This window comes from Solanum verrucosum, unplaced genomic scaffold (assembly GCF_900185275.1).
Source record: "Solanum verrucosum unplaced genomic scaffold, falcon-dt-bn FXZP01000060.1, whole genome shotgun sequence".
Classification (NCBI taxonomy): domain Eukaryota; kingdom Viridiplantae; phylum Streptophyta; class Magnoliopsida; order Solanales; family Solanaceae; genus Solanum; species Solanum verrucosum.
This window is the reverse complement of record NW_026020129.1, coordinates 11,390,238-11,402,932: the sequence shown is the minus strand read 5'-3', so window position 1 is coordinate 11,402,932 and position 12,695 is coordinate 11,390,238. Positions and strand designations below refer to the sequence as shown.

The 12,695-nt window shown below is 28.8% G+C and overlaps 1 protein-coding gene across 1 annotated transcript; it reads right to left on the bottom strand.

The window, feature by feature from the left end:
* Positions 1-2,463: 2,463 nt before the first annotated feature.
* On the bottom strand, positions 2,464-5,911 carry LOC125826434 (short-chain dehydrogenase TIC 32 A, chloroplastic-like). Its single transcript, XM_049505763.1, has 8 exons — positions 5,318-5,911; positions 5,010-5,241; positions 4,819-4,898; positions 4,553-4,709; positions 3,787-3,868; positions 3,518-3,605; positions 3,086-3,132; positions 2,464-2,929 (listed from the first exon to the last, which is right to left on the bottom strand). Exons 1-8 carry the CDS (start codon positions 5,439-5,441, stop codon positions 2,726-2,728), a joined length of 1,014 nt encoding a protein of 337 aa, XP_049361720.1. The 5' UTR covers positions 5,442-5,911; the 3' UTR covers positions 2,464-2,725.
* Between the last annotated feature and the right edge of the window lie 6,784 nt (positions 5,912-12,695).

Sequence of the window (12,695 nt, the reverse complement as noted above, 5' to 3'; positions counted from 1 at the left end):
AGTAGATTTACTGTTCACTTTTAATAGTAACTATACACATATTATACATTGATCATATATGATAATACATGAATTATATATTCGTTGGCTATTTTAGTTTAATCAGTTAGGTGGAAGACTATTTAAGTTAATTCTCAAGAGAGCCCATTCCAAGGTTACCTGTTGGACGAGGTCATTTGCACTTTTATACCTATTATGTGTTGGTTTTTAATTTTTGTCCTTCATAACAAAAATTAGTAACTTTTTAACAAAGATTAAGTTTATATTTTGCATTATAATATCTCACAAGTTATGTCTCGCATGATTTTTTGTCCTTAAAAGAACTTATATCCCATTAGACATAAATTCCATTGTTAATAAATATTCAGATGATCCATTTGAAGGACAAAAGCTAAAGACCAACCAATTTAAAGGATAATTCTTGCAATTTTATTAGTGGACGATGAACTTCAATTTTCACTTGAAAACTAATTCTTTTATCAATAAAACATATCTTTTTTATTACATTGTGAGATTAACTCGATTAGTTGAATCACAAATATAATAATTTATTTCAAAAGTGAAGTCTCTGATTCAAGTTTAGAATGATCCAATTGAACAGGAGCAAAGCTAAGATGTCGACTATTAGTTCAACAGGGTTCACCATTAGGTTCTTAATAATGACAATGAGCAAGTCCACCTATTTTCTTAATGGTTAATCAACTAGTCATTAACCATTAAGAAAAAAGTGACGTAAGAAATAAAACTCTTAATATATTTTTCCAACAATCAAAAGGAAACATCATATCAAACAAAATTTACCTTTTCCCCCAATTTAAATAAATTAAAGTTGAGAGGGGTACAATATGTTCCACCATACAATTTTTGAGACAATAGATGGTGGTGGAATCAAAACATAATTATGAAAAAATATATATACAGAGAAGGAGGCACTTTAAGTGGAAGAGAAGCTGGTTTTTATTATTATTGCACAAGATGAGGTTGCTATCAATTTGTTAGGTTAAAGGGTGGTAAAATTAGGTCCACCATTTCCAAACGTCCATTCTTGAAATATGGGCCATTTTTAAAAATATTAAAAAAATATTTTTCGTTTCAATTTATGAGGCATAATTTGAATCGAATTGAGTAATGAATTACTTTAGGGTTGAGTTTGAATACATGAATCGAGTGTTCAAACATGTATATATTATCCTCTATGTGTCTATTTAATTGGTAGGTCTGAACCTCTTAACGATTGACCGGTAAATTTGGTCAAAAGTGTAATCGTGAGGCTATATACAATTAAATACTCAAATTTTGAGGATCTATATAAATAAAATTTCAAAGTGAAAGAGTAAATATGACTATTTTCATTTAAAAAACTACTCTTCTATCTTATTTATGTAAAATAATTTGAATCGATATGGAGTTTAAGAACAAATGGAGCCTTTTGACACTAGTGAACTTTAACATCTCATAACATTTAGATGATTATAAAATTATTTAAACTTGTGATTTTAAATATGTAAAATTGGTGTGGTTATAAAAGTTTCTTGTTAAGTATTAAATGGAAAGTGTAAGTCAATTGTTTCAAAATTTAGAAATGCATCTTTTTTTTTTAAAACAATAAAAAGAAAAGCAAGTCACAAAAATTAAAATAAATACGGTATAAAAAAGATTTATTATTATTTTTTACTCAACAAACTCTTTATGTTCATTTCCAACATAGAATAATTAATACGTAGTAGTTTCTAAAACCGATTTTAGATTTCAATTGGCTTGTAGTTCATTTAATTTGGTGCTAAATTCATGATCTCAATTCATAATAGTATTTTTCATTATAATTTATATATCTTCCTCTCACTTATTTTTAAAAATAAATAAAACGTTTTACTTAGCATGAGTCGAGGCTTAAATTCCAAGACATTCAACTTAACCTCAATGAATCTAATTTATTAGTTCAATGAATTTAGCTTAATTGAAAAACTCATCAATTTCACATCAACATCCACGTATTCGAATTTAAACACAAATAAGATCACTTTCATTTCGTTATATTTTATATTTTAAAAAAAATAGTAATTCTGATATTTCTGTCGTTTAATTTAATACTATTATTTTTCAGCTTCCACACACGCTTGCCTTAGCACCTGATACATGTTAGTAGGCCCCTAATTAACCCATCAAAGATACCCCCAGAAAATAAAAATTATCATCCACATGGAAACTAACGAACCCATGTTATTGATTCCATCGTTCTTAAATTTCTTTCCCTACTCTAAAAACAATTAATACATCTTTTTAATTATTTTTTGCAAATTGAGTTATTCTACAATTAAACAATTTAAAATAAGTATAACAACTGTTTACACCAATTAGATGTAAAATGAACTGCCTATACAATAATTTTTCACCAAATTAAATGTAGGACAAACTGCCCAATCACATTTTTCGTACAACTGGTAAGATATCACATTAACAAACTAAACGAACAAATAAAACCAATGTACATATTATAATAGGAGTTACTAGCTTACTATATATATGAACATACTCCTAGCTAGCTAGGTTTGTGTATATATATATATTGTATATGTTGCTGCAAAAACTTTTTCCTTTATACAAGATCTTACTTATATCTTTCTCATTATACCAAAAGTCCTACACCATATAAGTACTAATTAGTAGAGGGTATTTTCTGTGTATAACCGTCATAGTCTGTTTTAACTCCTCAGCACGAAATGAACTAGTTGCTTTGAGCGTCCAATGGATCTAAATTTGTATTTGAATTTTTAGCAACCATAATCTCTGAAGCTGACCATATGCGTGCTGCTTCTGTTGAATTGGAACCCAACTTTGAAGAACAAACTTCATTACAGTCTGCAAAATATTTTCCACTCACATTTGCAAGTCTAGGGTGAGTAGCAACATAGCAAGTTGTTGCAGCTGCCTGAAATATACATCGATGAACGTTATATAAGTAACCATGCTTGCATATAGTTTATCGTTATGTTTTTTGATATACAGAATCAACCATTGATGTCTATATAAATATTACATTCCCTTAGAATGCAGATTTTGAGATGCTGAGTATGAGAAAACTAACCTGGGGAATAGTCTTCAAGAGTTTTGAGGTCAAAAAGAATACCAGATCTGCATTTATAAAAACAAAAATCATGAGTTATGGGATTGGTTTAATAAATAAGTCTATGTGTTCAATCTCCGTATTTCTAATATTCTACATGATTTTCTTCGATCATAAAAGAGTTTTTTTTTAACATTATATACACTATAAATTCAAAATGTTTTCTTTATTTTCTCAAACAGAGGTATATAATCAACCTTGTTACTCCATATTGAATTTTTTTTCGGTTAAAATTTAGTGTGCTATATGTCGCCATGAAACTTAACAATCAAGGCCTGATCTGTTAATAGAAAACATATAGCACGCTAGGTATTTTTGAAAACTTTGATTTTGTAAATTATTTTGATCAATCTAATCAACTTAATTAATGGTTGGTGAAAAAAAAAAAAGTACCAGTGACGAGGCCTTCTCGTTCTCTAGTGAGTCTAGTTCTTACAATTCCAGGATGAACACAATTGACTGTCACATTTGCCCCCATTTTCTGTAACATTTAAAAGACAAAAAGACACCTAATTTTAATTTCTAGTATCTCAACACAAACAAATAATTCAATCTTCTAATGAATCAGAAGCAAGCCAACAAATTTCACTTTTTCCTAAATCAATAAATAACATTTTTTTTTTTTAAAAAAAAAAAAAGGAGAGAGAAAATTTTGGACTTACTTTCAATATCTGAGCCAGCTCCTTGGTGTGCAAAACATTAGCCAGCTTCGAGAGAGCATATGCACGTGTCGCATCGTATTGACTGTCCAATAACAAGACAAATTACTCTCTTTCACAATTAAGTCAAGCTAATTTCGTTTACTTCTTTTCTAATAGTCTTTTTTAATTTCATTTTTTAATTGTACCTCGATTAATTTGATTTTGTATAAAAAAAAAATCATACAGAAAGTTTAAAATGAAAGCTGAAAATTGAGACATCTCATTAGGAGAGAACCAACCTCATGATTTTGCATCTACTATTTCTATTCCATATTTTAAGTTCCGACTATAGTGCATCAATAACTACGTTTTTTTTTGTTAAGTGAGTTGAAATTCACTAACAAATCATCGATGTTCATTACCTCATATCTTTTTGTCCAAATCTATACAGATTTAATACAATGACAATAATAAATATAAATTTAATTTCAAATAATTTGGGGCGAATATTTCTTATATTTGTCCATCTCAAATCCGGATGATAAAAAATTGCAAGAGGCCAGCAGTCCGTGTATAATATTATAAAAACGTTTTCCGTATATGAATATTATATTTTATTTTCAGAAATACTAGTGATTGCACGAATATATATTATACTTGAAATCCAATATTATCTTCTACCAATAATGCATTTATTTCAGTACAAAGTCCTATGAAAGTAACGCATTGTACTTTTCCCCGATTTCTCAAAACGGTTACGAAAGAGATAATAATAAATAAAGTTCACCTTTTGTCTTTAGTGATCAGTCGGAGGTACTGAATCGAGTCGCCGGAAAACCAGCCATGGATGCTGGATGATACATTCACTATTCTTCCTTGAACGCCCGTTTTATTAGACGTCTCGATCATCTTCTTCAGTAAAAGCTTTGTCAAAAGGAAATGGCCTGAAGTTTTGCACACATAAATTTTAAAAAAATGAATAATTAATTTAATCGGCATCAAAAAACTTCTTCACATGCATGTAAATGAGAGAGAAAACGGATGAAAATTTACCTAAGTGATTAGTAGCAAAAGTCATCTCAATTCCATCCTCAGAAATGGCATGCTGGTGAGCGAATTTTCCGGCGTTGTTTCTGCAATCAAACAGATAAAACGTGAACCTTAAAATAAAATTAAAAAATTAATCACTAATATACACAGCTGATCGGAATTAAAGAGCTTAATTATGGTGAATGAAGCTTTACATGAGAAGATTGAGAGGAAAATTCAGATATTCAAATTCAGCGACGAACTTCCGTACGGAACTCAGAGAGCTAAGATCGAGAGCCATAACGATAATCTCCGCCTCCGGCACTTCAGATAGGATTCGAGCTTTTGTTTCCTCCGCCGCTTTTACGCTACGCGCCGGTAAAATCAGCTTAACACCACGTTTCGCCAGAACTCTCGCCGTCTCCGCTCCAATTCCTGACGTCGCACCTGCAAAAATCACATGCTCAGATCAGAAATGAGGTAAAAATTTCATTGATCAATTTTTTTCAATGAAAATCCTTACCAGTGATAATAGCGGTGACCGACCGAAGATCAGGAGACTGTTCGGTGACGTTCTCGGCAGTGGATTTTGAACCGTAACCGCTAGCTCCGGCGGAACCAAGCAGGTACTTCACCGTTTCAAGCATTTTTTTTGGTTAATTTTCACGCTTTCTATGTTATACAGTGGTTTGTTACTAGTAACTGTAACAGTACTGCTGTACAACAAACACACTATACTTGATTTTCCTTCCAGAAATTGCTTTCACAGAAAACAACTTTTTGCAGTACTAGTGGTCCATAGACCATAACAATTGGGAAAACCGAAAAAAAAAAAGAAAAAAAAAAGTAGTTGCTGTTGACTGTTGTTGATGCGATAGCCGAAACGTTGCACACTTTGCAGTGATTCAGAACGCAAAAAGGCGAAACTAGTACAACTATAGGCCTGCGATTTTCTACTCTAAAAAGAGAAGAAGCAGTATACAGAGAAACTGATAGAGAGAGAATAGTTATGGAGATTGTGGTGGCTATTGGATTTGTGTGGAAAAAAGAGGAAGAGGAAGTGGGAATTTTATAATAAGGGGATGGTAGGGATTAAGGGAATCATTTAAGACGCAAATAGAGGATTACATCTTTGTCACTGATTGAGATTAATTTTTTAATTGTATTTAGTAGGAGTACTAATTATAATAGTCATTAGAATCTTAACAAACTTTACCCCTAAGCACTTTTTACAGTTTTGGAATTAATTTACATATACTTTAGACAGTTTAGTGGTCAAAAAACAATATTAAAGCAGATATAATTCATTTATTGCTTAATTATTAAGTGTTAATTTACGATTTATATATCAAGGTACATTATCAAAAGGAAATAGTATATATCGATCTACATTTTGACATAGAAAATTTGTGTTAACAAAAATAATTATTCTTTAATTGAACTATACCTTAATGAGTGGAAATATATTTTGGACAAAGAATAATTGAAAACTAACTAATGTGACATTTATTTGGCGTAGAGAACTAGTCTACTGTGGCATTTTTAATATTAATAAAAATTTGTTATTTTTATGATATGAATTTTTAAACATGTTTAAAAACTGTTGATGCATCTATCTGCACTTTTAGTCAAATCCCTTTTGATTAAAGTTTGTAATACCATCATTAAAGCAATGAACAATCATAAAGGATTCCGTTAATATTTTTTCAAGCCAAAATAAAAATAAATAAATTGCCCAGTAGCAACAGTCGGCGATTATTAAAGGAGGTGGCACAGGTGTCAAGATGAACTGTAAGAGGACTTCTACGAGTAATTAAAAATAAAATTACTTACTACATATAATTAATCAATAATATAATATTAAATTAATTAATCGTTATAATAATAATCTAATCTTATCGTCAAATAAGAATCGCACGTGAGGGTGGATATGAGTCAATCTACGGCCTCGAAGGGATAGTAAAGTTACTGGTCAATCATTCTCACTTTCAACTTTATTTTAATTTATTTTTTTATTACAATATATATATTTTTCTTTTCTTCACCAAAAAAAAAAAAAAGAGGTTTGAAAGATCCAATAATCATAATTTTCATTTTTTGTTGGAGATATAATACTTGAAAATTACATAAAAGTGGTTCTTATGTCTACTAGGTTAAATTAGTTGAGGTATGCGTAAGCTGACTCAGACATTTTATATATAAGATAAATTACATAAATATCACTAGTTTAGGGAGTAATTACTAATATACACACTAGTTTGAAATAATATGAATCTTATTATATTTTGGATTTCAAATACATGTATCTAGCGCGTCTAGATTCATATATATGAATCAGATACATGTGAGATATACGTATCTAGTGTGATTCGCATGTACTTGGGATACGTAGACAAATCTCGATCACCTCTATCCCTATTTCAGTGTATCTGATAGCAAAAAAACATGTGTTTAAGTGTATCTAACTTGAAATCTGGTACAAAATTATTAATTAGCAAGATAGTATGTAATTATTTCAAATTATAGGAAAAATTAGTATACTATAGGAATAATTGTGTAATTAATTTTCCTTAAAAAATTATAATCATGTTGAAGTGTGTGACCATCTCATCTAAGAGCTTAAAGTTGTTAGAGAGAACATACTTTTATTATTTAATTATATTCTCAACACGCCCCCTCACGTGTAGGCCTGATTTTTTTTTCATGGTCAAGCACGTGGAAATTCTTTTTGATTTGGGTGGCGGTGAGATTCGATCTTAGGACCTCTGCCTACTCTGATACCATGTTGAAGTGTGTGACTATCTCATCTAAAAGCTTAAGCTGTTAAAGAGAGCACACTTTTATTATTTAATTATATTCTCAACAAATCATCGTTCAAATTTTCAAATAGTAATAATTTCGTGTATAAGAGATTGAAGGAGTAATTGACAATTCTAATCTCTTCTCTTTCCTTTGAAGGTAATACGTATTACAAATAACAACAATAATTATTTGGGAAAATAGTTTAATTCTAATTAGCAACTTGATTATTGTTATAAATTAATGAGGTAAAGTACTTACTACTTTATGTTAACTAGAAGAATATATATATAGAGTAATCACATTCCAATCATGAATATAATGAGATCCCAATATGATGAATACATAATGGTTGTAATCTAGCAAGAAAACGCTACGATCCAAATGTATAATGAGCTTTTAGGTATGATAAATCAACCTTTTATTTATTTATTTATTAAGTAGTAGTAATACTTAACTAAAAAGATGATTAAGGTGGGAGAAAGAGAATTAAATGATTATTTAACTTCACGTTTGGCATTGTCCTTTGTGAGTTTGCAACTTAGTTGAGATAATAAAAAGATTGGTAGGACCTTTTTTTAAATAAAAATAGAGTATTACTTATTAAAAGGAAAAGAAGCCACGAAAATGCAGCTTTTTGTAGCACTTCTTCAATCCCCGTGCCTTGCTGCGGGGGGACCTTCTCCTTTTTCCTTCGATATTCTCGTTCAATGTTCGATATCTATATTGAATTATCGATTAAAATTAAGTTTACGTGATACAATTTCATATTTAAAGTAAAGTATTTCTTATTATAAGTAATTTTATATTTAAATTTTAATTTTAAAATCTCTAATTAAAGATAACATAATACTTATCATACAATTAGATTTTTAGTTGGTGGGGGAGTGTACTTTATTTTTATAGCTTAGAAAAGCAATTTGTTTATTCAGCAATTGAATACTATGCCCTTTTTGTTGTTTACATATAAATATATATCCAGGTTTTTTTTTATTCCGTAAGGATCTTTGCTACTGCTATTTTAATTTGTATGACCACAATTTTGTTTGATTGTTCATGTCATAGTATACAACACGTCTTGTTAACTTTCTTTTAGTTTAAAAAATAAGAAGATAGGGTGGATGAAATTCTTTCGTATTAATTAATTTTTAAAAATTAAATTTGAACCTTGAAATAGAGAAATTCTTAATATGAAACGTGATTTTCTCTTTTATTAATTATCTATGATGCAAATTTTAGATATCGAATGGTTATATTATAAATGAGGTGATGCTTATGTTGGAAGTCCCATCGGTGTTGGATGGTGTAATTAGTCTTTTTATATGACATTATACTATCATTATTTCATGAGATAATTTTTGGTTTGAGTTAGACCAAATTTTAATTTATTAAATAGTATATATCATGGTATCTAAACTCATTTCAATTCCTTGTTTACTCAATGTTTGGCCCTCGTATGATATTGTTCACACTCTACTTATATGGCCTAGCTATGCATACTTGCATAGTCTTGAATTTGGCCCAAAGTTCATTTTTATATATACTTATTTCAAGTTTGTGTACTCTTTTAGTTTCCGAAGGAAAAAAAAAGATATTTAAGTTAAATATCGACTATTAAAAAGTGATCAAGATAATTGCAACAAATCAGAAGTAAAATTAAACGAGAACTACTTACTCATTCACTAAATGAAGCTTATTGCCTTCTAGAAAGAGTACAACACACACTTCAAACTGAGTTAACCCCCACCCACCCTCCTCTAAAGGAAAAAAAAACATTAAACATGAAAAGAGTGATTCATTTTCAAAAGGGAGATTTGTATGCTTTTGAAGAAGCAAGTCATGGATACAAAGAAATCGTATTATGAATTTTCTAATAAGAGCACATGGGAAAAGTTTTGACTAACAACTTAGATTCCCACATAGGGAAATGCCCTATAATGTAGTTCTTGAAATTTTTCCCATTCATAGACCAGTATTTGTTCAACTCTCAAAGGTGGACCAATTCATATGTATGTGGATGCATAAAAATATGTTTATTTTTAAAGATTAAGTAATTGAGGTGCAATTCCTAGCTTTGAAGATGTTGCTTCTTCTTTAGTGTAAACATAAATGCCATTTTTTACCACTAAAGAATTTGATTCAGTTAATTTTTTTAAAAAAAAAATTCTGAATAGACAACATTTATTTTTTAATAGGATCTTTATAATACAAATTCAAATTAGTCAGATGCTCTTTTGAATCGTCACCTCACTTATTTAAAAGTTTAACGCCTAAGGAGCTACTATATAGTATATACATTTTATTATTTCTACATTAATTGTGTTTGAAATTGAACATTGGGTTTGATGAATCTATTTTAATGCCTCATTCCCCCCTTTGACTTGCATTGAAAGCCATGCAATGTACTGCTTAATTGGGACAGGAAGAAAGAAAATATTGGGGAATCCAATGGGTTGAGTAATTATGCATGCTTTCTTTTAGAATGTTCCCACAATAACAAATACTCCACCCCTAGTTGATTTGTTTTCATATATTTTAAAGTTTTAATGAGTAGAGTTTATTCAAGTATTGTGTAATATGAAATAGCAAACACATTGTAATTAAATTAATCAAGATATGTACAAGTTAACCCAAATATCAATTCTAAACAATTAATACTGATATGTTTAATGTATATTCAATAAAATAAGTAGCGATGTATCATTTATAGTATCAATTTGATCAAGAAAAAAAGTTTCAGGATATTCTGAACAACATAGTTCATTTATAATATGTGTATATATATATATATCTATATTTCTTTTCTAAATAAATATTTGTGATTACAGGTTTTCAAATTCATATAATTTTGTAAAGATTCACTATTCAATAACAATAGTAACTAGTTATTTTTTACTATAATTCTTTCACATGGTACAAACAATCTTTTTACACTAAGCATCAGTTTTTTTTTTCTTCAAAATTAAAATAATGGATCTTTTTTTTTTTAATAAAAGATAAACTTATAGATCAAGTTTTAGATTAAAAAAATATTGAATGCACGTTTGGGATCCCGAATCATATCTTTGGAGAGAATTTGAAAATTATGATCCAAATCGCATGTCCAAACGAAAGTTGAGTCTCCATTTAAAGAGAACATGCTTCAACCTAGCTCAACTTAAATATGCAAAGAGCCTCAAATAGTTGACTGCATGCATATTGAGGAAATAAACTTCGGATTAATAAAATAAATAAATATATAGGACTCCACTCCATATGCTAATGGACAATTTTCATAGTTTTTCCACTAACTTTTTATATATAAATCCACAAAATCTGAAATTTCAAATTAAAAAGTTGTATTTTAAAATGAAAGCAACACAAAATGGAGCCAGTCAATACTACCATACTTCAATCATTGCCACTATTTTTATGTGGGAACCCCAGATCTTGCATTGTACCCTTCTTTGAAATTAATTAGTTTTTTTTTTAAAATAAAAAATTAAACTAAGGTTTTAATTTTTGGAATCTTTCTATCTTTTTTTTCAATTATATTAATCATCCTTTGATTTGACTAAACTACTATATTGCATCCACAACCACCTTTCCATGATGATAAATTATGCCCTTTTAGTTATGCAAATTATTGAAGGATATATAAATTAATCATCCTTTGATTTTCTTATGAATTAAGCCTCTATTATACTTATATCATTTGTCTACTTTCTAGGAAATGCTAGTTTTAATTAATTATAATAATTAAACTACTATTTCTTGTAATCTTACTTCATTAAGATAAAAACAAAAGGAACAAGATGCCAAAATTACTAAACCAACTATATATTTCCTATGACAATAATGCCTTTTAATTAAATCTAAGATTGATATATTATTTGTTGGCCCTCTATTATTGATAAATTCTTATTATAATCATTATAATATCGGACTAAGCATATTAAACCTTCAATTTTATGAAGTATGCACTTTTAGCCCATTTGCTTGTGAATATTCACAACTTTATCTGAAATATTAATCGTTCCATTCTCATGTGTTATGTTAAACTTTAAATTTTACTTCATATTTGTTAATACTATCATTCTATAAAGTCAAATATAACTTTTTTTTTACTCAAAAAGACCAAAACACATATTTTAATTAATTAAACGTTAAATATATTGTCGAATAAACAATCACAAGGATTGAAAACAAAATATACCAATTACTAAGTGTTATTTATCCCTTAAATCTAATTTGAAAGGCAATATAAATCAACAATTAAGTAAATCAAGCAAGCACACAAAACAAAACAAAAAGAAGGAAGAGTTAATTAAAGAAATGAAAATGTAAAAAAAAGAAGAAAAAAAAAGCAATTTGGTTTATCTAGTCATAAAGTCACTAATTAAATAGCTTAATCTCAAAAAATCAACATAATGCTCAGAGATTACCAAACCCAACCCTCCAATTCTGTGGGTGCTAACTGCTGATTGGGTAAAAATTAAAATAATATTTATAATATTAAGTTCATATCATTTAGTACCTAAACAAACATGTTCAGTATCTTTTAATGCTAATCTCCAAAAAATTAGGCTTTTTAAGTGTTGGTTAAAGTGAATAATCATTATTTATATAATCAATTGCCCTACCACTAACATAAAATTATGCATGTATCTGCTGAGATCATCTCTTACGTATTGCAATCCACAATTAATTTTAGCATAAAGATTAATTAACTTAATTTAATTATTAACCTTTTTTCAATTCATTCTACTATTGTTGGACAAAATAAAGGAGGCAACTAGCTCCATTGTCTTTGGAACAGTTCCCTAATCCTTAACTAAAATGCCTTTAATTAGTGCTTATTCTTTAAAGAAATGTTAGTATTGGGACAATGATAGATTCAAAATTTTAAATATCGTGCGTTTTAAGTTAAAAGATCAATGATTGATGTATAATTTAATTTTTTATGAACATTGATGAGATCCATTTACGATCACCTTTTTTAAAAGTGAAGGGTGAAGGACATACAAATTATAATCATCTTCGCTTTGAAAGTAAACATTTGTCATTCAATCGACTATAGCTAGTATCTTATGATAAGAAAGGAAAAGAGAAAAAGTCATTTT